Here is a 24185-nt window from a genome sequence, read left to right on the forward strand (position 1 = left end):
AATGGGCTTGGGCTACTGTAAGAGGAAGACAAACAAAATTCCCCCGGTGCCTGAGTTCAATAACCAGGCTCCCAAAAGAGTTTTGAAAAGTTTGCTAAAATTTTAGAAAACACTTTTAGGTTCTTTTCACCAATAATCAAATGAACGTAACAAATTGATAAGTGACTTGGCTTGAGGAGCTTGTGGCATGGGAGCTAAGCTTTCATAAGTTTAGCAATTCGAAAGAGAGAAAAGCATGAACTTCTTATAGAGAGAAAATGTTCAAAAAAAAAATGGAGGAAAGGCAAATTAGAAAGGTTTCTATCTTAGGAGGGGAGAGAACAATGGAAGCAAAAGATGGGGTGTCTTGAGTAAATTTCCAGTTTATTGAAAAAACTTGGTCACTCTCTGGATCATGATTTTTGCTGGGTAGAGGAAACTCCCTTTTATAGGCACTTAGAACCATAATTATATCGATCATCCATTCCCACTTTTCCTTTGCTTCTTTCCATTCACCATTTTTGGTGAAATTTCTTTAACCAGAGCGCATGGGTCACAGGCTCTTTGGGGTTCCAAGGTTTTTGTATGGTTGGACCTCCCCGTGGGGGTGAGGCGCCACCTGTTTTCTTCCTTGGTTTTCAAAACAAAGCTCACAGAGGAAAAGAGAATGGGTAGAGTCGTTTGTCCAATGGGTACTCCTCTTACACATATGGATTCCCTTTGGTTCCTGCCATGGCTTCTCGTTGACTATTTTGGAGTTTTGACAAGGGTGACATACAATGCTAGATTTTTACAAGGCGCTAGGCTGGGCTTTGTTTACAGTATTGAGTTATTGGTATTCTATTTCCAGCGTCCAATGGGTTTTCGTCAAGCTACTGGAAATAGTCTATTTGTTTTATTTTGGGCATTTTACTGATGTGGGTTTGTCTAAGTGTTGCAGCAGACTACTAGATGTTCTCCTAAGGCATTGGATCACTTTCTTCCCTCTCTCATGCTAACCCATGTGTTTGGGCCCGAGGAATGGTCTTAAGTTTTAATGCTCCCAAGTGGCCTAAAACTTTCATTCCTTAAACCCTCAATGGGCCCTGTGAGTGCGTGTTCCCGTCCATGCCACAACCTTCTCAGCAAGCCCGGGGTAATTACGTGGCTTGGGCTCACTTAAGCCGGTAGCACGACTTGGCATTAGAATAGCAGTTATTCACATGGCATTGCGTGTTTTTCTAGCATGCTTGTGCTTGAGTTTTATCGTGTCGCAATAAACTATGATCGGGCCAAGTAGCATGGGATAGGTTGGTAAGTGTGAATTTATAGATTCGGTGCATTTTGGTCTTTTTTGCGTGGCGGGCGTGCATGTTTGCTAGGCGTGACGTGTGGTCCATGACTTGCACGGGTGCGTCCTACAAATTCTCTTATGCCTCAATTGGGCTCCTTTTGGGATCAATTATTTGTGCTGGGCCAAGAATAAATCGGGCCCAACCCTTGGATTTTCCCCAAACTTGTATAATCATAATCCCTTCTCTTTTCCCTATCAAAAGAAAAAACAACAACTTATCTTCCCATATCCACTATCTGATAAGTGTGATTCCAGAGAAAATATTCCTCTGAATTTCAACCTTTGTTAAAGAATAATATCCTTTCCAAGGCTAGATGGTATGGAAGTACCTCTTGGTGGTCTATGTTTGTGTTTACTTGTTGGTATTGGTGGGAACGATTTCTTCCCACGAGAATATTTGATTGATTGATTTCTCTTTCTTCTTCATCGCCTCTTTCTCCCTGCAAAATAGATCGAATAAGAGGACCACACTCATGGGGTGTTGGGCAAAAGCCCTCTGATGCCTAAGTTAGTTCAATTGATTCGTAGAGAAAACAATAGCTAATTAAGGCACGGAAATATGTGTAAGGTGTAAACCGAGTGGGCGGAGCCGTGTGTGAGAGATAGAGAATTATGGTGGCTAGGGTTTGTGAGAGGGAATTTATGCAAAGTTTCAGATAGGATTTTAGACCCCTCAATCTTTGTGCGTAGCCATCTATTTATAAGAGCCTCGGAGGCTAGAATTTCAAAGGAATAATCCCCAAATGAAAGGAAATATTTGACCTAGGATTTTGCTATAATTTGGCTCCCACAATATTTATGAAAATGGAGAAATCAATCTATTTTTAATGTTGAGGAGGTTGCAACCTTTTTAATCCAAGGCAAATTATCTTATTTGCTTTGTCTAAATGGAGTAGGGCTTCTTGTGGTGGTAATATAGCTGGAGAGAAAGTGCAAATTCTCTTGGCGTGGGATTTTCCTGGTACTAGAGGATTTAAACTGAATGTGGATGGATCTTGTAAATCTGCATCTGGGAATATTGGTGCTAGGTGTTCTTTGTGACTGCTTTGGGGATTGGATTAAGGAACTTGCTGTGAATTTGGGGAAGGGCCAAATTCTTGAAGTTGGTTATGGGTCTATTTTTTGGTCTTAAAATGGCTTTCAATAAAGGTGTTAATAGGCTCATCGTTAAAATGGACTTAGCTCTTGGTATTCAACTTATCCAGCAAACTATCGCCTATTATTTCCATTCTCTTGCTGGTTTGCTGCAATACTGCTGTACTCTTTTAAGACAGTTTGAGAACTATCATATTCAACATATCCCCAAGGAGAAGAATTACCTTGCTGTCTATTTTGCAAGATGGAGTTTCAATTCGAATTTGGGCATTTGATTTTTTGAAAATGCCCCATTGCGGCTAGTAATGTGTTGGTTGATGACTTGCTAGGGCCTCTCGTGGCTCGTCAGATCCCCTTGGATAAAGATTAGTTGTTCTATGGGGTTTATCCCCCATATCATCGACACCAAAAAAACAAGATTATAAGGAATAAGGCAAAAAAGCAAAGAGGACATAACGTGAAGTAGGAAGGAGAAAAAAAAAAAAAAAAATTCGAAGGTTAACCATCCCGTTTGGGTGTTAAGGTTTTTTTTTAATTTAAATTTTTTTAAATTATTATTTTTTAAAATTTATAATATTTTTTATTTATTTAATAAATTAGGAGTAAATTGGGCTTTTGTTTTTAGGATGATGTCAACTTTTAAATCTCTTAGATTAAATTTAAATGAAGTGGCGTATGGATAACAAAAGTTAAGCAAATCATGACAGAGAAAATGAAAGCAGAGGATCCAGATCCAAAGTGTAATTCTATATCTATATATATATATATATATATATATATAAAGCAAAAGGAGAAGAATTGTAAAACATTCAAAATACCAAAAAATGTCATTGGTTACTGCAAACATTAAGAATTGAAATTATTAATTAAATGAGAATAATATGGTAAATTCACACTTTTTCATATTAAAAAAATTAATATTAAAAGAAAAATCGGATAATGAATTTTATTTTTATGGAACATAACTGCCTATTATCTTTTTTAATTCTAAAATAAATTTAAATTTTTTTATTAAAAAGCCCATCGCAGGTGCAGAAGTGCGTGTCGAGAGACTATTTATATTTAAGGGAGATTCACTATTATACTTAATATAGGGGCCCAAATTATAAAAATATCACATGGACTTTAGAAACACACCCAAAGTCCATTTACAATATAACAAAGAGGCTTTTAACTTCTTTTCAATTACAAAACTGTCATCGATTTTTTTAAAACAAACTCAACCCCAAAAGCTTATAAAAAACCTAAAATTCTCAATAGGGTATCAAAGTAATTTAATTATCAAAATTAAATAAAATAAAGCCAGCTATTATTTTTTGGATTTTTTTGGGAGTTTGTTTATAGAAATTAAATTGTGTAGGGTTTATTATATTTTTTATACTAAGAATGGGTATATGACTAAATATCCCTATATTTAATGCATGTGACAGTTTTTAATTCGATGTTTGTAGAGATTACAATAGGTCGGGAAGCACAAGATTACACCCAAATAAGCCCTATGGGCGAGTTAGGTTTGGTTTTTTTTTTTTTTTTTTTTTTCCTTCCTTTCTTTTTCCTGGTCTGAATGCGCGAGTTAGGTTAGGTTTTCATTCCTCTCTCTCTTACTCTCAGGTTCTCTCTTCTCCGGCGAAACCCAACCACCCACCCCCCCCCTCCTCTCTCTCTCTCTCTCTCTCTCTCTCTCTCTCTTTGCTCTCTCTTCTTATCTCGAATTTTCTATGTTTCTCAGTCTCAGTTAATGATCGCCGACAAAATCTATTCCTCTCCTGCGATTTCTTCTGTGGGTTTCTCTCTCATATCAGTTAAAGGTGAGAGCATCATCTTCCTTTGAATTTAGGGTTTATTCTAAATTAAACTTATGTTTTTTTTCTTTTAAATTAGGCTTGTCGATTTGGTGGTTGAGGTTGATGTGATGATATATTTTTTCTGTTAAGGGTTTAGGGTTGTCGAATTAGGGCTGCTACCAATTAGGTTATGTTGTGCTGTGATGATTATTTGAAATTGACAAAGAAATTATGAAATGTTGGTTTCATTAAACTAATTAGGGCTGCTACCAATTAGGTTCTTCTGTTAAATTATACTGTTGTGATTATTTGGTTGTCCTTGGTGGTTCTGTTTTGCTAAATTAATTTTTATTTTATGAAATTAGGTTATGTGAAACTACTAGGTTCTGTTTCTGCTGCTGCTATTCTGTTGTTATGCTGCTGTATTAATTATGTTTATGTTTCTTTTTGTGAAATAGGTTATGTTGCATGCTAGGTCTGTTTTTATTGGTTAGTTTCTGTTTTTATTAAAGGAGAGATGGACCAATTTGAACACTTGCCTAGTAGTAATGAAGGATGTTCTTCTTCCGCATCCACATCATCACCATCACCTATTATACCAATTCCCCAACCTCAAGTCCAAACACCAACTTAGTCCCAACCTCAAGCCCAAACACCGCCTCAACTGGGTGGTCTTCCACAATTACTTCCTTCTGGGACTAGATAATCATCCATAGAAAATTGGAATCAACAAACGGAAAGAAATTGAAAAATTCTATTTGTCAAATATTGTCCGTTGTTTTTCAAGAATAGACATTTTCAAATTTCAATACTAAGATGAAATCTTTTAATTCAGGCTTCAAAATCCCCAAAACTAGAGGCCCCAACATAGATTACTGGAAATTAGTGGAAAAAAACAGCAAACAAGATAAACAGCCCTAATATTTGGATTAGGGTTTCAGAAACGCTTCAAAAAGGATAGAAAGCACAAAATTACTGACATAAAAAAGTAATTAATTTTTCAAAACCCTAATTTTTGGATCAGGGATTTTGGATCTAACTTCTAAATTAGATGTAAGCCCACAGATGATTGGCTCCACCGCTCCATAGACTGAGAGAATAAAATTCGAGAGAGAATAACGACGTTGGTACAATAGCCAAGTGGCGGAGAGAAGGAGGTCGAGTGTTAGAGATAGAGAGAGTGAGTGAGAGACTAACAGTCGATATAGAGTGATGGCGGTGGTGTGAGGCGTAGAACTAAGAGAGTGATGGCGGTGGTGCGAGACTGTCAGTCTCTCATTCACTCTCTCTGTCTCTGATGCTCAATCTCTTTCTCTTTGCTGCTCGGCTGTTGTACCAACGTCGTCATTCGCTCTCGACTTTTATTCTCTTAGTATCTGGTGCAGTGGAGCCAATCATCGGTCAAAATTTGATAAATACAATTCCTTTTCGTTTGTTGATTCCAATTTTGTTCCAAACGCTGGAATGGAAATTTAAAATCGCGGATTATGGAGGTTGGAATCTTCTGGAGTGTTCTTGGTCAAATCATTTTCTGCCCACTTGATTGCTAATCCTTCCTCACCTATCTTCCCTCCTTCTTGTGTAATTGGGAAGGCTAAAGTACCCCACAAGGTAAAACTGTTATTTGATTCAAAGAAAAAATCCTCGTTTATATTTCTCTCCTAGCTGGTGTATTTTGTGTAAATGTGCTAATGAAACATTGGATCGCTTATTTATGTCTTGCCCAATTGTCTCCTTTTTGTGGGCAAGACGTCAGGAGACTGGGATGATCTAGGGCAATTATAATTCTTGCTATGACTTTCTGGGGTCAGGGATGAATTTCTTTGGAGGAAGGAGGGGTGTAATTCTGGGCTATTGTTCCTGTGATGGCGCTGTTCTGTGTGGTGTGGGGAGAGAGGAATAGAAGAATTTTTGAGAATTTGGAGGGGGATGAGATCGAATCAGGTTTTGGACATCGCTATGGGCATCTACATCCTCTGAATTAAGGACACAAGCTTGAGTTTCATTCTATTAGATTGGAATGCTGCAATTGTGTAGCTTGTGGTTAGCTTAGCCTTTTGTTGTTTAGCTTCCTGCAGCCTCCTATAGGTTAGCTTTCTGTAGTTTTTTTTTGTGTTGTAGGCCTTTAGGCCCTGTGGCACCCTTAGCCACAATTCTTTTGCGTTCTTGTCTTTGGCAATAAATTATCATTTCTTTTCAAAAGATGGAAATTTAAAATCGTTCCATTCCAGGATAGTTAGGAAAGGGGATACAATTCCTATTCCTACTCTAGCATTCCGTCCAAACAAATGGGGCCAAGATGTTTAAGATTTTAAAAATGTAAGAGGAAGTGTGAAACAAATTAAAGAAGCACAGAATCGAAAATTAGCGTCATGCCTCAGATTTTTGATTATATGTGCAAGAGTTTATTTCCTAGTGTTATCATATAGTTGGATATTTTAATTATCCCAACAAGAATATTCCTTTTCTTGTCTCTAGATAATGATTTAGCCTCAGATTTTCGGGTTTGAATGTAATTGTTGCGGTATTGTATCCATCTTGAAAATAAGTTTATGTTTTGCATAAATTTAGGTGGTATACGGACAAGCTCAAGCAGAATACAGATTGTCGGATAATGGCTGTTCGGATTTCTACTAAACCGAATCTATGTGATGATGAGGACGAGAAACCTTTAGTTTTTAAACGATCCAACGCAAAATCTAAACAAAATCAGTTAGATGGCCAGTTAAAACAGTTACCAGTACAGAATAAGTCTACCACAATTAAGGAGGAAAGTAATTCTATTGAACATCCTGCCGAAGAAAATAGTGATTCTGAAGATGCAAAACCGATAAAAGCCCGACTGGGGAAACCTTGTGAAGATTCGGATGATGATAAACCTTTATCATCAAGGATTACACCAAAGAAGGTGGGAACTTCAGGCAGTCAGCCTTGTGATTCTAAAGAAAGGAAGCCTGTGGCTTCCAAAGTTCAGAAGAATTGTTCCAGCACAACAGATAAAGGCAAAACTTCTTATGTGATCTCTACTAAGAGGCCTCTTGATAAGGCCAATATTTCTGAGAAGTCCTCAGCTAAAAGGCCAAAAGTTTCAGATTCTTCTACATCTATAAAGAATATGCAGGTATCAGCCAAAAAAGAACCAAAGGGAGAAGATGATGACGACTTCATTCCAATTTCCCAGAGGATTAAGAAAGCTACATCAGATAATAAATCACCTGTGACAAAGCAAAAGTTAACAAAAGTTCGCCCATCCTCGATCAAGAAAAAGATCAAGAAGGGCCAAAAAGCTTCTCAATTTTCAAAGTATTCTAAGTCTACAACAGTTCCACCAAGCTCTAATGATGGGCAGAAAAAATGGACTAGTTTAGTGCACAATGGTGTCATTTTCCCACCTCCATACAAGCCTCATGGGGTTAAGATGCTTTATAGTGGGAAGCCAGTCACCTTGAGTCCTGAACAAGAGGAGGTCTCTCTCTCACTGATTTATATTTCCTGCTTTGTATATTCCACTATCTTAATGAATTAGTTTCTGAAAGTTTTGAAGTGCAGGTTGCAACAATGTATGCAGTGATGAAAGATACAGATTATGTGCAGAAACAAACATTCAGAAACAATTTCTGGAATGATTGGCATAAGTTGCTTGGGAAGAACCACATAATTCAGAAATTGGATGCTTGTGATTTTACCCCAATATATGACTGGTATCAGAATGAAAAGGAAAAAAAGAAACAGATGAGTACGGAAGTAAGTCGGTGGCTCTAATGTATACCCATTATCTAATGAATAAAGCTAACATTTTGAGTTAAATTACAAACCAAAATATTGTTTTGTATTCGTTAAGTTGTTTTACTTCTTTGATTCATTTTTCTGCATTTCTTCCCCTTTTTTTTTTGGTAATAAGAAACAATGACAGACTTCACAACTCTATTCAGCTCAGTTTTATTATTCAAAAATATATTTCTGTCGTGATAGGGACTATAAATGAGAACTATGTTCGAGACTCTGCATTTAGAATGGAGTTACAACTTTCAGTCTCTTCCTGAAGAGTTCCCAATAAGGATGCTGTAATGGCATTTTAAGAGGTCTTTCGGAGTAGGGATTGTCAGTTCTACGTAATGACTTATCAAAATATTGTCTCTTTATTGTGATATAGATTACCAAAGCATCTTTCAATAAACATTTAACCAGTTAAATATACGTAGAACTGACAATCCCTACTCCAAAAGAGACAATATTTTGATAAGTCATGATGAGATATGTTCTAAGTATCACCTGACCGTCCTGTGTAATACATCAATTGTCGTCCACAGTTTCCTATGTAATGGAAGTGGTTCATATATTTAGGTCAAAATTGATACATCATTTCATGTTACCTGCTCTGCAGAAGATTTTCCTTATGCCTCCTTGTTGCAAAATTTATAAGGCGTTTCTGTTTATGCAGGAGAAGAAGGCCTTGAAGGAAGATAAACTCAAAGAAGAGGAGAAGTATATGTGGGCCGTCGTCGATGGTGTAAAAGAGAAGGTTATCTCTAGCTTTGATTGATTTTACTCTGTAACCTAGGTTGCAATCTGGTTAATCCACTCTGCAATACATTTACAAAATATATGGTGCTTTTGTGGTGGGTGTGAATCTGGTAGTGCTATATCATCACATGAAAAGTTTGCTGAGTGATTTGTGACTGCAATGTTAATACAGGTTGGAAACTTCAGAGTTGAACCACCTGGATTATTCAGAGGTCGTGGAGAGCATCCAAAGGTTTTTATTTTATTTTATTTCATGTTATTTTTTATGATGCAGATTTCTGTGTTGTCCATGATGAGATAGGTTGATATGTGGTGGCTGAGTGTTGAATTGTTTACAATGATTTTGAATTCTCTTTGCATATGTTGCTGTTCTTTCTTGCTATATATGGTATCAGTCGGGGAAGCTGAAAAGGCGGATTCGTCCAAGTGATGTTACAATTAACATAGGAAAAGATGCCCCAATTCCAGAATGTCCCATCCCTGGTGAAAGGTTTTATTCTTCATGATCTAAGTGAAAGAAAAAGAACTCATTTACTGTCAAAGATTCAAAGGATGATGCTTTTCCTATTAGATTTTATCTGTGTGTTATTTTCATTCACCAATTTTGAGTTTAAATTGATACATGTGTCCCATACAGCTGGAAAGAAGTAAGGCATGACAATACGGTTACATGGTTAGCTTTCTGGAACGATCCAATTAATCAAAGGGAGTTCAAATATGTGTTTCTGGCACCTAGTAGTTCCTTGAAGGGGCAAAGCGACAAGGAAAAATATGAGAAAGCAAGGATGCTGAAGGTGTTTAGATGGAGATATGCCCATAAGCTTTTTATGATAGTAGTTTATTATACTTTTGGATAACATAGAAGATGCTTGTCAACATATTGATGAAACCCTGTTATTTTTGAGTGCAGGACTACATAGGAAACATCAGGGCTGCATACACTAGGGATTTTACTAGTAAAGATGGTACTAAGCGGCAGATAGCAGTTGCTACATATCTCATTGATAAACTTGCTCTCAGGGCTGGAAATGAGAAGGTGTAGTGTGTGGACTTACTTCAGCTGTGCATAGAAGCAATTGGCCTTTTTTTTTAGTTTTGGTTTTTTTGTATGTCTTTGGTTTTTAACAAGGTTATGTAGGCTAACAAGTGATGTAAACATTAGCCAGACCATGGAAATATACTCTCCAGGTTCAACAGAGTGGTTTAATACAGCAATAGGATCTCTGTAGCTAGAGCAAGCATGACAATCAAAGTTAAACTATTTGTCGACAAAGAAGTGGACAAAATTGTTTGTGCTTGAATTTTAATGGTCATTCTACTGCAGGACGATGATGAAGCTGATACTGTTGGTTGCTGCACTTTAAAAGTAGAGAATGTAAAAGCAATTGCCCCTAACTCGTTGGAGGTAATCCTTGCTTTTGTAGAAATTTAAAATCATTGCTGGTAGTTTGCCAGTATATTATTACCAGGAAATGACCAGTCAACTCTGTTTTTTATAATTTCAGTTTAACTTCCTTGGTAAAGATTCAATCAGATATGAAAATACTGTTGAAGTTGAGATTCCTGTTTACAAGGCAATTATACAGTTCCAGACTGGTGAGTAGGTGGCTTTCTAAATTTCATATTTCCTTTTTTTGGTAATAGAAGCTCATAAAATATGTTTGACTTTCTTTTCCTATTTGCTTCAGGGAAACGTGGCTGTGATGATCTCTTTGACAGGTTGGATACCAGTAAATTGAATGCTCATCTAAAGGAACTGATGCCTGGCCTTACAGCAAAAGTGTTCCGTACCTACAATGCTTCCATTACATTGGATAACATAGTAAGTTAATGTGGGCCTTCACTGACTTTGAACCTTGTATTGCTCTTATATGTTTTATATGAGAGTTATGATTTTTGTGTTTCAGAAGAAAATTCTAATCGCAAGGAGCTTTCGTAAAGATTAGAGAACTACTATGTTTTACATATACAAACCTGTACTGCAGTGGTGCAGTTATACATTGCTGACTTACAGTTGATGGAAACTTTAAAAAAATTTACTTCATGTGTATTTTATAAGTTGTCAAAGTAAATTGAGGTTGATCTACATGTTTGCACTATTTTATACACCAAATTTTCATGAATAGGAGAATACACCAATGAGTAGAAGTTGAGGCAACCTCCCTAGATCATTTAGTTGTGTGATTTATATAGATTTTTTTAAAAAGTTTGAGGTGGCTTTGTCAATGGTACATTATCAAAAAATGTAATTTTTTTTTTTTACATATTTCCATAAGGCATATAAAAAACAAGGTATTGCATGATTGTTGACTAGAAACTGTTTATCCATCTGATGACTGTTGTGATTGTAAAATATTCAGTACAGTCAAGATACGATGTACATTCATCATATTCCCCAATCCTAGTTACTTAGATATTGGGTCTCATCTGTATGTTTCACAGCATTAACAATGATAATAGTCTTATCTTGTTCTTGACTTTTAACACCTTTTCATGTTTTATTACTTGTGTGGGTCGCTTTCTCGTTATCCTGCCCATCTCCCTGTTTCAGTTTCCTGTTATGATAATTCTTCGCTTTTTCCTTTTTTCCATGGCCTGATGACAGTTGAACAAGGAAACGAAAGAGGGAGATCTTTCAGAGAAAGTTGTTGTTTATCAGCATGCAAACAAAGAGGTATATCAGTCAATCCCTTGAGAATTTGTACTGAGCTAATAGTACTGTTCCTTTTGACTCAGTGGCATCTACAATTTTTGGCATTTCATTGCAGGTTGCCATAATTTGTAATCATCAGCGTACTATCTCAAAGACTCATAGTGCACAAATGTCTAGGTTACTTGAGAAGATTGGTAACCTTCAGGTAACGACTTTATCTGGGGCTTCACCGAAATGTTATGGTCATGCTTGAAAACTGAATGGTGTAACTTTCTGCCTCGGGAAAAATTTTGGGTGTTAGACCAACTGCTCTTTCTTTCTCACTTTTCTAAGAAGGAAAGAGGAAAATTTAAAAACAGAAACCTCTTTGTCTGACTGGGTTTATAAACTCATGAATCTTAACATGCATGTCTATTTCTTGCTTGGGAACTAAAAGAGGAAAATTTAAAAACAGAAACCTCTTTGTCTGACTGGGTTTATAAACTTACGATTCTTAAAATGCATGTCTCTGTCTTGCTCGGGAACTAAGTCTCTTATTGGATTGTAGAGCATCCTGAAAGAGCTGAAAACAGATTTGGACAGGGCTAAAAAAGGAAGGCCTCCACTGAAAGATGCTGATGGGAAACAAAAAAGAAATTTGACCCCAGAAGCGTAAGTTTACTTGTTTGTTTATTTGAACCAATGTCTGGATATGGCCTTTTATATTAATTTTTGGATTGACACAGATTAGAGAGGAAGATAGCTCAAACGACTGTAAAGATTGAAAAAATGGAACTAGATATGAGAACCAAAGAGGATCTGAAAACAGTGGCATTGGGAACGTCCAAAATTAACTATCTTGACCCTAGGATCACTGTTGCATGGTGCAAGCGACATGAAGTTCCAATTGAGAAGGTAGGCTCTTTTGATTTTGTTTTCGAAATAAATAATATTAGCAATACTTAGGCTTCCATTTCTGATCCTTTGAACAAAGTGGAGGTGGATTTGTGGGTGGGGTGCATATATCTCCAATCATGGTGATATGTACTTTTCATATGGTTTAGATTGGCTAATTGTTTGTATGCCCTGCTACATGCTTGACCATTTGCTATTGACACAGATATTCAACAAGTCTCTCCTGGCAAAGTTTGCTTGGTCAATGGATGTGGATCCTGACTTCAGATTCTGATATTTGGAGATGTGTTGCTCACATGGACACCATCCCCTCCATTTCAAATTGAAAGAAAGAAAAACAAGCCAACCTCACTTTTGATCCTTTATAGAACATCACATTTTTCCCGTGTTTTTTTCTTTCGGCGGAAAATTCTTCTTGTATGTTGATTAATTTAGTAATTGGCTGAGTTGCCTTCCCCCTTGACATTTCATTTGTCGTCTCCTCTTTCCGGGATCGCAGGAATAGTTTATTTTACACTTTGAGAACCTCCATATTGATTCTGAAGATGTTTCATTTGTCGTCCCCTCTTTCCGGGATCGCAGGAATAGTTTATTTTACACTTCTCCATACTGATTCTGAAGATGTTTGAGATGCATAGATATTGGGGATCGCAGGAATAGTTTATTTTACACGTGCGTTTTATTAAGTAACCTCAGTTTTTTAAAATGCTGAACGTGAAAACTCTTCTTCCACGTGGAGCCGCTTGGAGACTACACAACGGCGCCTCGCCACGCCTTGCAACTCCTCGTCCACGTTGGCTTGAAGCCAATACAGAGCAACATTGACAATAGCAGGCGAATGACTAGCAACTTTTTATAAACTGACTTCCAAAACAGTTCCAAGATTTTTAAATTCACAAAATTCTGAAATAATGGGCTCAAAACCAATCGTGAAGGGGACCAAATCACAAGGAAAATACCCATTAAGTGGGTACAAATCAAATTCACCCATGATCGGTTTCCAAACTTGACGGACTTGTGCCATTTCAAAATTCATAAATTTGATGGACTTGTGCCATCACAAAAGTCCAAATTCACGTATTCACCAAAGCCAAATTAATTACCAAATCAAAAACCAAGTTGTACACAACCACCCAAAGCATTTCTTTGATTGAACTACATTGGTTTCGATACCGTCAAGGTTACATAGGCAATCTAAAAGTATTTTTAGATGCAACTACAGACCCAAAAAAAATCTCTAATTTATCTTAACCAAATTCGCCCCTAAAAACTTTTTCATATCCAAATTATCCCCAAAGACACCAACTCCAGTCAAATTTTCATTACTGACAATCATGCATGACTCCAATGAACTATGATTTGACTTATTCCCTCAAAAGAATACATAGGAAATTTGCCAAATTATGGTTTCTTCATAACAAGACAACGCGCTCTGTTAAAGCATCCATGACCTCATAAATCCAGTGTCCTTCAATTCGAAGTCTCTTAACTTGCTTGGTCTTAGGGTTCACAGACCGATATTCACCGTTGTCATTCATCACTCTGAGAACAACTTCACCACTTTTTCTACAACCAATCAGTCTAGAAACTCCTAGATCCAGATCCAGGTATATTGCAAATAGTTTAGCCCATGATTTGGGCACACCATACTCTTCCATCACCCACATGTGAATGTGAAGAAGGCAACCCCAACCAACACTTCCTTTCTGCTCCCGAGAGGTTTCATAATATGCAAGGGACTCTCTGTACCTTGAAACCATGAAATGTCCTTGAGCAAGATGGTCAATTGTTTGTGCTGAAGCTTCTGGTGGTATTGCTATCCTGCCGAATACTTCATTGGACATATCAAATGACAGAAGTGAAATGTTCCCGGTGTGCGCTCTGGCTTGAGTCCAATGCAGAGCCCCATTGACAAAAGCAGGCGGATTACTAACAAAAAAGTGCCGGGGCCGGAGCATAATGTCACTTTCCTCAGGATCAGCAGCAGTATTGAGAGTCTTCCAAGAGCCCTTGGCTAACGACCAGATCTCATATTGACATGAGATAAATTTGTTTCCTCGAAAAGAAGACGCTCTTCGTAAGACCTTATAGTCATTGGCACTCCTGTCGTAGCCAAAGCCACAGCTTGCTTCTAGATAATCATATTCATCACAAAAGGTAACACCAGACTTAGGCAAAACCACAAACTTTCTGATGCTAGGGTTCCAAACTAATGCGGTAGAGTCAATGTCTTCCACAGCAAGGCACACGAGACCCTTACAAGTTCCGACAAACTGGGATGCCAACCCTCGGTTGTAAAAGTCGTACGGATTGTCAAGATTGGTATACTCTCTAAGCGTAGATGATGAACGGCCATCGTCGTTGTCATCATCCTTGTACAATAAGTACATCCCATATTGAGGGTTGTAAAGGAGGAGTTGAACGTCTTCGTTTTGAATGAGATGATGGGTGATGAAGTAGAGCTTTTGATCATACAATTCCATGACTTACACACTGCCGTGAACCGAAGTAGAGATCTGACAGGTAACTTTAGCAAGATTTCGTATATGATATCTTCAGGAACCTTGTCCCCTACCATTGCTTCCATCAATCCAGTTCTCTTCTCTAAGTCAAACAAAGTAGAGCAAATATTCAGTTAAGCTCATATATTTATTATTCTCCAATTTGGAACTATCAATCTTAAATACAATAGAAAATATCTTTAAATTACAATAGGAAATATATTTCAATTACAATAGGAATAAATAAATTTGGTAAGTAACTAAAAATCCTAACCAACTAAAGACTCGCTAAGAAATTATTTCAATAAAGGTTACCTAAAACTTTTGCTCCAAAAAGGCCATTGAAGAATTATGCAAAAGACACGAGGGCTGTGAGTTTGGTTGGTATTTGGCTGAGCAATATTTTGATGCAAGCAAAGATGATGTTTTCGACAAAAAAAAAAAAAAAACAAAGATGATGTTGCCCCAAAACGTAAAATCAAATCCAAACAGAAATAAATAAATAATTATGGGTTAGACCGATTTTCTATGGAAAGTCATTTGTTGCCTCTGATCATGGACAATTTAGTTTCTCCTATATACATGATTGTTGGTGCAGAAAGCCAGGTCTTACATTCAATATGATTAAAGTTATTATAGTCATATGTAATTTACACCCATGGCCTTATTTTAACCGGCTCAATCCGTTGCTTGGGGTGTATTTACTGAGTTCTGTTGCCAACTAAATTTTGTAGATGACTTCTTTCGACTTGAAAAACTTTTCCATTTTTTAAACTATCACTAATTGCAAAGAAACATTATTTGAGCCCATTTTTCCCAGGATTTCGTTTTCTTGACAAGTTTATCTGAACTTTCTTTATCTGATGTTCATCAGGCAAAGGTGGCTTTAAATGGGTGAAAGAAAATGAGAAAAGAGCACTTCATGATGTTCTGAAAGAACCTAACTTTGTTATTCGAGGGATCCCAGGTCTGTCTTTTGTGCGAGCAAATATTTTCGTCTCCAATTATAACACGTCAAGTGAAAAAAGAAGATTATCTCTTAAATTAATTAATTGAACCAATTTTACCACAGAACATCGTAAGCGAGTCGACAAAATGGCTTGCTTTTAAGTTCATTAGTAAGAACTACGATATGTTCATCTCCTAAGAGCAAGCCTATTCTACAAAATCTAAGCTGTTTTCTTCCCAACACAAAAAAGATGCTCTTCCAACTAATCCATTGTCATTTCAGCCTCCTCCTTGCAAGCAACACTGTAAGATAGCCAAAAATTCTGGTATTTACTTAAATGATCCCAACAAATAACTTGTCAAAGGCACCCAAAAAAAATTAAAAAAAAAGATGTGAGTAGAAAACAGGCAGTATCCTAATCCTTTGGAAGTAACAGTTCCTTGATCATCTAAACTTTTATTTGAAAAAAAAACAGACGATTTATTTATATTGCAAATCGCTCAATCCTGAAACAAATTGAAATTGTTGCTTGTGTTCACACCGAAAATACACATATTTCAATAACCCATTCGATGAATGAGGTGTCTTGCACAGCAATACATCCGATGATGCAGTTCAATAGAGAGACATGACATGCATCAGTTTTCCTGTCATATATATATAATATATATTAATCGATCATCATCAGACTTTCACGGACTTCTTCTGTCCAGAAGCTACCTTGGTTAAAATATGAATACAACATCATAAAGCATCATACTTATACACACAGAGGGCACAGTGAGAAAAGTGTCAGTGATATTCTATGTACAGGTGTTATTATTAATGTCAGAAACATGTGAAACAAAGTACCCTGTTTATGGCACAAGAAGTTACTGCACGGTTATTACAATGTTAATCAGGCATCTCTTACCTTAAGCCTGACTTCTGTGGGTGAAAGTGCTTTCTTTGGGCTTGAAGGAACAGTGCTGAACTTGGGAACCAACACCTTAAAACATGGTAGAAAGAGTATGTACAGTGCGGCAAAAATTAAAGGAGCAGCAACGAGCCATCCTAACAACTGCAAAAATTGATACAAGTTAGACATGAAGGGTTCATAAACATAAATAGCAAGACAGAGAGAGAGTTATGATTACAAGATGTTAAGTTGGCAACCTACCGCATGCGCAATACTTAACAAGACCTCACGTGAAGCTTGGCCAGTTAAAACTTTCTTGAAAGCATCAGAAGTTAAAGGAAAATGAGCTCCACCAGAAATAATTTCACCAAAGCGCAAGAAAGGTACAATTAAACTTGACAGCAAACAAAAAAGCAATCAGAAATACAATCATCTATGTAGCATTAAATGTAAAATGAATGATACAAGAGAAACTGAAAGCTGTAAGAGAAGTTCTTTTATGCACAATAACATGTTGTTTCTATTCTCTATGGCCTATATCAACAGACTACAGAAGAAACAATGTACCAAGTACGAGATCAATGGGCGCATGTACTGGCAGAACATCAATGTATTCATACTACAAGACCCTTAGATAAACGCAAAAGTACCTCAGTTCTATTGGTGTAGCAAGGACATTAGTCAGCATCACAGTTGGAGCATGGCAATGCGACCCCAGCGATGCAATAGCCATCCCACACAGAATCACAGTTGTCCCTTAATGAAACATTAGCTAATATGAGGTCGTGTATTTATTAACATTTCGAGAATCCAACAGAAACTCAACTACTGATAAATCTCCACAACTAACAAATCCATTATAACTACGAAGGGGGAATATTAACAACATCCTCCACATTATTATATCCAGCCTACATTTTCCTTAATGAACCTTCCGCATGTTTAAATCTCAGATTTTAATTCCTTTCTGTTCTTTGTGCTGCATGATAAAACTATGAAAATACTCTGAACAATGACTAGACTGTATTGAAACTAAATTCAGACGCAAGAGCCATAGATCGCTGAAGATACAACATACCACATATTGGGAATACCCCCAAGGTAATGCCAAGAGCTGCAGAGAAGGCCAACAGCTTAGGTTCTGCACCCCTTCATATCATAATGAAATAAAATTTTAGTGTTTTGTAATAAGATTAACGAATAATGACAAAGAAGAAAAATACGCAATTTCGTTTTGAACGTTCTCGGCAAAATAATAAGAAACTTCCTTATTGCATTAAATTTTTTCCAATCAAATCATTAACATAAGAATCAAAATGCACAATTTCCATTGGAAGATTGGTAGGCAATAATTATTTAGAGAAATAAAAGAAATACTTGAGCAAAAAAAAGAGAGCAAAAACTGAATCTGAAAGAGAGTACCTGCGGAGGATTTCGAGGAGAGGATCAACGATCTTCTTTTTGAACCAAATGGACAACCCGTTACAAGCCATCGGAGAAATTTCGACTGATTCTTATTGTACTCTTTCCGTGAAATTAGAATGCTGGGAATTGATTTGGGGGTTTTGTCAAGAAAGGAAAGCCTTGGATATGAACTTGGAATGCAGAGAAATGGAAAAACAAAAAGAAATGAATGGCGATGTCTGAGTCTGACTGTCCTCTTTTGCTTTCCCACGTTTTGATTTATTTAATTAAAATTGAAAATTTGGATCTGAATTTCTGAAACCAGAGAGATTTTTTGTGGTTGGGTTTTCGTTGTGTTGGGAATTCAGATAGACGGAAGCTCCTCTCTCACCAAATAACAGAAAGAAAAAGTGAAGTTTGTGTTTTTGAGGAGATCTCGCAGGGGAAGTAACAAGTTTCTATCCGGTGCGGTATACGCGTAAGGTGCTTACGACTCTGCAGCGTATGGCGTTGAGCAACGTCACGAAATGATGAGCTTGTCTGCGTGGACTCTTGACAAATCGGTGTTTTTGTGAGTGGAGGTGTACGAAATGCAGAGGATATTTTCCCTCAGCTGATGACAAGTACCTCCTTGTCAACCGCAAAGCAACGTGGAGGTTGGATGTAGGATTCTATAATTCATTATTTAAAAACACACAGACGTTGTATAGTTTAGTTATATAATGTCATTTCAATGGCAATTTTAAACTTATACTAATTTACTCATTTGTTTGATTTTATTTTTATATAAACGGTAAGATATTTCTAACAATACATAGATTGCAACAGAGTTATACGACCAGAATGGGGATAGCAACAATATACAGATAGCTCGAATGAAGGGTACATGGGTTTGAGGAGGGTGGTGCGGTGTTATTTTTGGGGTGGACAACAGCATTCTATTGTGAGAAGAAGAACTTGCATGTCACGAGAATAACATTGTTTTGCTATCCTATCCAAGCACATTCCATCATATAGAATCCTTATCATTCGTAGCGGAATGTTATTCTTGGATATTCAAATTTTTCTCTATGGTGAGACGTGTTGTTGAGGGTGTTGTGTCGGCAGAGCATTGTGGGTGTTCACTTCAACTAGTGCAATAGTCAATTAAAGGATCATAACTCAAAGTCAAAAGTAACAAAATCCTAGTTTCAGTCAAAATGGGCAACCACAATTTAAATCAATGCCTTATCCTTATCGGCCATACTAATCTTTTACCAAAACGATCGTAAAGTACTCATTCTATCATATGCTTCTTTTTCAGCATCAAATCTATCTCAGGACCTTTGAGAGCAGGAACCAACTACTTAAAAATCGCTGTGTACATTGATATCTTCAGATTTCTTTCCTTATTTTTTGTTAGTGACCTGATATCTTCAGATTTTCAAAAATGTGGAATACCGATTTCCAGAAAAGTACAAGTCTACTTGGAAATAAATGGATATCATTCTGATAACGAGAAACCGTGCTCCAGACACTGTGTTCTGATATCTTGCATTAGACCTTGAAGCATAGTTGGGTTGCTTGTAACAATGGCATCAACACGCTCATACAACATTTCTTGCATGGAATCCATATCATCAACAGTCCACGCATATACTCTCTTCTTTCTCCTGTTAAAACCCAGACATAATAAAGCATGAAATCTCATAACATGCATACACTCTAGGTACCACAATGCTTATTCCTCAAGTCAAAGTCATACCCATGTAGAATTCTCACAAGCGTCTCATCAATCAATGGGTGGTATACACCAACAACGCCAGCACCTTTCATCCTCAGTAAGTTGGTTCTGGCCCTGGTAGACGGATCAATCATAACAATGTACCCGACCTGCATCATCATAAGGCAAACGCTAACTCAAATTTTGTTCACTGACAGTTTATATCATAGTGCGAGACTACAAACAATTTCATTGATTCAGCCCTGCAGGTGCAGGGACATGCAACAACAAACTGAAACAAAAGATCCTGCAAACTCAAAACTAGTAATGTGTTTAAAGGCTAAAGTATTTGCACTGGACCAAGCGGTTTTGGGCCGACGATAGTGCTGTACATCAGGTTTGTCTTTGAAGATCAAAAAACAGGAGGCAAGTTGTTCTGCCACTCATACAGAAAAGGTGTAGCTTGTTTGAATTTTGGTCTTTTATACCAAGAATTTCATATACAATAACAAAAACAGGTCAATAAGAAAGACGGGGGTTAAAAATGACAACCTACAAGCTAACTAATACAGTGATTAAATCAATTTACATAAGAAAAAGGTCATCATACTGCTTAAAAAATAAAAATTGAACTGACCTGGTTTGTTAAAAAAAGGGGGTTATGCAAATGGTTCATGGTAATGATAGGTCCAGATGTTTAGAGACCCAATAGACAGTCATTAAATTCAATCTACTATATGAGACAAAGGTCATTGTATTCCTTAAAAAACAAAAATAGAACTGACTGGTTAGTAAGAAAAGGGCTTATGCAGATGGTTCCAGAGAAATTGCTAGGTCCAGAAGTTTAGAGACCCAATCAAACATAATGACCCAGAAGGAAGAAGAAAACTTCAGAAAAAAGAAAAATAATATTAATAATCACTTCCTCCTGTCAGCTTCATCTTCTCAAAATCTTGCCACAAGTGTTTACATTTGTCAACAGAAGTCGTGACTAGTGGAGGGTATCTTCATAATTGCTAGATATGTAAATATATCTGATTCACAAAATAAACATGATATGTATTATGGTTACTTCAGTTTGGATTATTCAACTAAAAAATAAACCTATATATACACACACACACACAAACATATTTACTTTCTTTGTTGAAGGTGCTCCAATCAGGGGTATGTCTACGACTCTACACTCACAAGGCCACATGGACCAAATGGCGAACCTGTGGCTCACAAGTTTGGAAGTAATGCACAAAAATAAAAATAAAACAGAAATAAACCTTCAGGCACTTTAAAAAGAAAAAGAAAAGAACAATTAAAGAATTCTATATCTTTTAAGGAAAATAAACATTTTTAAAAGAAAACTAATTTTACATGTAGACTCCTGCTACTCAAGAGATACGATGCTTGCAGGTAAAAGGAACCTACAGCTTGATCAAAATTATGCATGTACGGAAACCACCCTCTTGAGATAAAAGTCCCTCAACTAATCAAATTCAGCAATGAACACAAACCAAATCATACCTTAAATTCAAACATGTCTCTGAGAAATCATGCAAGAGACCAGAAAAAGGGAAATTGTATGTTGCTAGTTACCGTGACATCTGATGATAGTTTGATTACATCCCTTGCTAAATTGTCGCTTTTAGCCCATACTAGGCAATTCTTACACTGCATCCTCTTAACCTGGAAAAAAGTTTCATTGAGAAGCTTGAGGCAACTTGGAATGCCATGTCAATTGAAATTACATGTGTGTGTATAACAATAACAATAAGGTAGCAATAATAAATAATAAAGATAAAATTTCCTATGACTTCCGTGAACATGTAGATGTTGACTATGTTTTGGACCTTTTTAAGAGTAAATTGTGATTTTAATGATTTAAAGATATAGAATAAACAAGGGTGGGAAAACGAAGCAAAAAAGAAAACTTACAACAGAAAGAACATCGCTTGCAAGCCCTTTTTCATATGATGGAGGCCCAACCTTTATATCTAGAATCACCCGCCGGACTGAACTTAAAATTACCTGCAACAATATTCAGAATCATAGTCAAAGAGCAATTGGGGACGGAGGCAGCTGCTAGGGCACACCAAAAGGATCATTTGCAAAGATTCAAAACTATCATTGAGAGAGCATTAAAGGAGTTCATGAAAGATACCTCCAAAGCCTCTTCAATTGTAAGAACATTTTCATCTGGGAACTTCCTTGCAGATTGATGCACAGAACCAAGATACTTTATCTACAACCACAAACTAAATATATATTCTCAATCAACATTATCACAAATACCTAACAATATAATTTAAAAATACAGACAATATAATGTTCTAAAGAAAGGCAGGATAGAAAGATTGTATATCATATTTTACAAGAAAGCCAGATAGCAAAGAAAATTCACCTCTTTCATACTTAAGTACCCAACCTTAGAAGCATTGTTTCCAGTTAACCGCTGCAAATCCCTGCCTGTGTAATTTGAGAATCAAATCTACAAATACAATTCTAACGAATGATACTCCAACAGAACCTAAAATAATGTGATCAAACTTTTAGTTGACAAAGTATTTTGATGTCATGTCAGAGATCCAAAATACCTAAATCCTCAGAATTCGAGTTGGCTGTGAACATTCAAACACAAACTTCATTTCTTTGGTTTGCTTAGTTACAACTACACTTTAAACATCTGGATGATCAATGACGAGCATTTGATTACTAAGGTGCAAAAACTGTGTGCATTTTAACCTTGAAACTTCATGACTAAGGTGCATAAACTTCTCAATTTCATTTTTTCTTATGTTCATGAAATCACATGGATTAATAATCTGTGTGGTTTGGACTCTAGGACGGTCATCTAGTGTGTTATTACATAATAAAATGATAACAGAAAGTTCATCGTAGATTTCTTGTTGTTCATAAAAGAAAAGTTATTTGAAAGTAATTGTTAATAATAAGGTAGTCGAATAGTGTAAGATGACAATCACTAGATAAGGGGTAAAATTATGAACATTATGTGAACCAACGTACCTGTCATGGAGCGCAAGCAGAACTCCATCCAGAGAACGAGAAACGTCAATCTCAATGCAGTCTACTTGAGAATGAAGAGCAAAATGATATGCAGCCATCTGTTTAGTTGTGAACAAATAATAACACCATGTGAGAGAGAGATGGTGAGAAGGGGCAGGGAACTCAACAGTCAGAACTTTAAGAGAATAAATTTCTCGCAGTACAAAAAGTTTGATCTATTTTACTCAAAGTTCAATTTTATAAAGAACAACAGAAAATTTGGTTGCTGCTTATTCATGGGCCTCACCTATGCAACGGTTCGAGGAGGTAAACATGTAATCAGTTGTTGATCCTTTACAGGGTAACTTGGGGAGGGTGAACCCAAGCTATGCCCCAAGTCAGGCCAAAACTTTTAGTCACTAAATTTTTGTTGGACAATACTGAATACTAAATTACCCAACCAATTAAATTAATTAAATAAGATTGCGAGCCTACCGTGTTAGGGAAGGCCTTACTTGAGTCACCCCCATGCGCACACACAAGAGGAGGCTCATTTAGCCAGCCACACTTTCTTAACTGCGTCTGTAGAAAAATTGAAACTTACAAAGTAAATATTTGAGTCTACAATGACAAATATTATAAGTTCTACACATTATCTAAGTAAAATGCCGCATTTTTCTCAATGAATATAAGAGAATTTTTGTTTCCATTTATGAGCATGCACCATTACTACATTACACAACTTGATATGCCCAGCCATGAAAGAATGCATCAATCAGTTTGTTCCCGTCACAATCTACTTAACCAGAATCGAACACCCAAAAATTAATCCAAGAAATGCAAAAAAAGAGAAGATTTATTAAATCAAAAGACAAATATAAATTTAAGAACTCCTTGTCTTTTCTAAGACGTTGAGTAACCCAAATGAAACATACTGTCACTTTGCCCAAATCAATTAAACCAAAGCCATTATTTCAACAAATTGCGACCCACATAAATTGTTTTCAGCCAATTAGCCCCTATCAAATCCAACATTCTCATCTTTAAGAAAACAATAAACTCATAGATACATACAGTATACATATGCGCTTGAGCATAAACACAAACATCTATGAATGAAAATGTCAAAATTAGCTTATGGGTCTTTTTCATATTAGTACAAGAAAACGTATAGAAGAAGAGCTTACCTGGTGAAAGCGTTTGAGCTTGAAGAAGAAGAAAATGGGAGGGACAAAAGCGATGAAGACGAGACTTATGAGAATCGCACGAAATACTCTCTTTGACGAAAATCTGAAGAGAAAGGCTCCGAACCCAAACCGCTGCTGCCTCTGATGGAGGGACAGTCGCCTTCCCAATCTCGTTGAGATCGCCATTTGGATCATACAAAATGACCACTCAAGTGAAAGAGAGAGAGAAGTCACATATAGTTTATTTTAATGACCGATATGTACTTATTTTTTTAACCATTTGTA

At 36.6% G+C, this 24185-nt stretch overlaps 4 protein-coding genes across 8 annotated transcripts; 1 reads left to right on the top strand and 3 right to left on the bottom strand.

The window, feature by feature from the left end:
- On the top strand, positions 3967–12869 carry LOC18768202 (DNA topoisomerase 1 beta). Of its 2 annotated transcripts, XM_020570102.1 has the most exons (17): positions 3967–3984; positions 4137–4215; positions 6763–7657; positions 7741–7935; positions 8633–8713; positions 8888–8947; positions 9111–9205; positions 9353–9509; positions 9626–9751; positions 10040–10120; positions 10221–10311; positions 10404–10537; positions 11321–11389; positions 11484–11573; positions 11916–12019; positions 12094–12262; positions 12468–12869. In XM_020570102.1, exons 3-17 carry the CDS (start codon positions 6806–6808, stop codon positions 12534–12536), a joined length of 2373 nt encoding a protein of 790 aa, XP_020425691.1. In that variant the 5' UTR covers positions 3967–3984; positions 4137–4215; positions 6763–6805; the 3' UTR covers positions 12537–12869. The 2 variants fall into 2 exon arrangements, with proteins under 2 accessions (XP_020425691.1, XP_007201211.1); XM_007201149.2 differs by lacking the exon at positions 3967–3984 and having other exon boundaries at positions 4057–4215.
- Positions 13675–14745, bottom strand: LOC18767723 (F-box/kelch-repeat protein At3g23880). Its single transcript, XM_020570147.1, has one exon. It carries the CDS (start codon positions 14743–14745, stop codon positions 13675–13677), a length of 1071 nt encoding a protein of 356 aa, XP_020425736.1.
- On the bottom strand, positions 15783–18529 carry LOC18767595. Of its 4 annotated transcripts, none has more exons than XM_020570868.1 (6): positions 18033–18527; positions 17689–17759; positions 17261–17366; positions 16872–17004; positions 16626–16772; positions 15783–16014 (listed from the first exon to the last, which is right to left on the bottom strand). In XM_020570868.1, exons 1-6 carry the CDS (start codon positions 18101–18103, stop codon positions 15991–15993), a joined length of 552 nt encoding a protein of 183 aa, XP_020426457.1. In that variant the 5' UTR covers positions 18104–18527; the 3' UTR covers positions 15783–15990. The 4 variants fall into 4 exon arrangements, with proteins under 4 accessions (XP_020426457.1, XP_020426458.1, XP_020426459.1 ...); XM_020570869.1 differs by lacking the exon at positions 15783–16014 and adding an exon at positions 16064–16428 and having other exon boundaries at positions 18033–18528; XM_020570870.1 differs by lacking the exon at positions 15783–16014 and adding an exon at positions 16064–16359 and having other exon boundaries at positions 18033–18520.
- On the bottom strand, positions 19154–24115 carry LOC18767399 (glycerophosphodiester phosphodiesterase GDPD4). The gene is made up of 9 exons (XM_007201210.2): positions 23901–24115; positions 23209–23295; positions 22735–22832; positions 22112–22172; positions 21872–21952; positions 21646–21738; positions 21307–21396; positions 19759–19886; positions 19154–19666 (listed from the first exon to the last, which is right to left on the bottom strand). The coding sequence occupies exons 1-9, from the start codon at positions 24093–24095 to the stop codon at positions 19498–19500; spliced, it is 1002 nt and encodes a 333-aa protein (XP_007201272.2). The 5' UTR covers positions 24096–24115; the 3' UTR covers positions 19154–19497.

This window comes from Prunus persica, chromosome G8 (genome assembly GCF_000346465.2).
Source record: "Prunus persica cultivar Lovell chromosome G8, Prunus_persica_NCBIv2, whole genome shotgun sequence".
In the NCBI taxonomy this organism is placed as follows: Eukaryota; Viridiplantae; Streptophyta; class Magnoliopsida; order Rosales; family Rosaceae; genus Prunus; species Prunus persica.

Coding starts and splice junctions, on each gene's coding strand:
- LOC18768202 (XM_020570102.1), top strand. CDS start 6,806: ATGGCTGTTCGGATTTCTACTAAACCGAATCTATGTGATGATGAGGAC. Junction 8,948..9,110: donor GTCGTGGAGAGCATCCAAAG/GTTTTTATTTTA, acceptor ATATGGTATCAG/TCGGGGAAGCTGAAAAGGCG. Junction 9,752..10,039: donor TCAGGGCTGGAAATGAGAAG/GTGTAGTGTGTG, acceptor ATTCTACTGCAG/GACGATGATGAAGCTGATAC.
- LOC18767723 (XM_020570147.1), bottom strand. CDS start 14,745: ATGGAATTGTATGATCAAAAGCTCTACTTCATCACCCATCATCTCATT.
- LOC18767595 (XM_020570867.1), bottom strand. CDS start 18,103: ATGGCTTGTAACGGGTTGTCCATTTGGTTCAAAAAGAAGATCGTTGAT. Junction 17,367..17,688: donor GGGGGTATTCCCAATATGTG/GTATGTTGTATC, acceptor TGTTTCATTAAG/GGACAACTGTGATTCTGTGT. Junction 16,773..16,871: donor TGTTAAGTATTGCGCATGCG/GTAGGTTGCCAA, acceptor CAATTTTTGCAG/TTGTTAGGATGGCTCGTTGC.
- LOC18767399 (XM_007201210.2), bottom strand. CDS start 24,095: ATGATCCAAATGGCGATCTCAACGAGATTGGGAAGGCGACTGTCCCTC. Junction 22,833..23,208: donor GTAAGGCCTTCCCTAACACG/GTAGGCTCGCAA, acceptor ACAACTAAACAG/ATGGCTGCATATCATTTTGC. Junction 21,739..21,871: donor CAATTGAAGAGGCTTTGGAG/GTATCTTTCATG, acceptor ATATTGTTGCAG/GTAATTTTAAGTTCAGTCCG.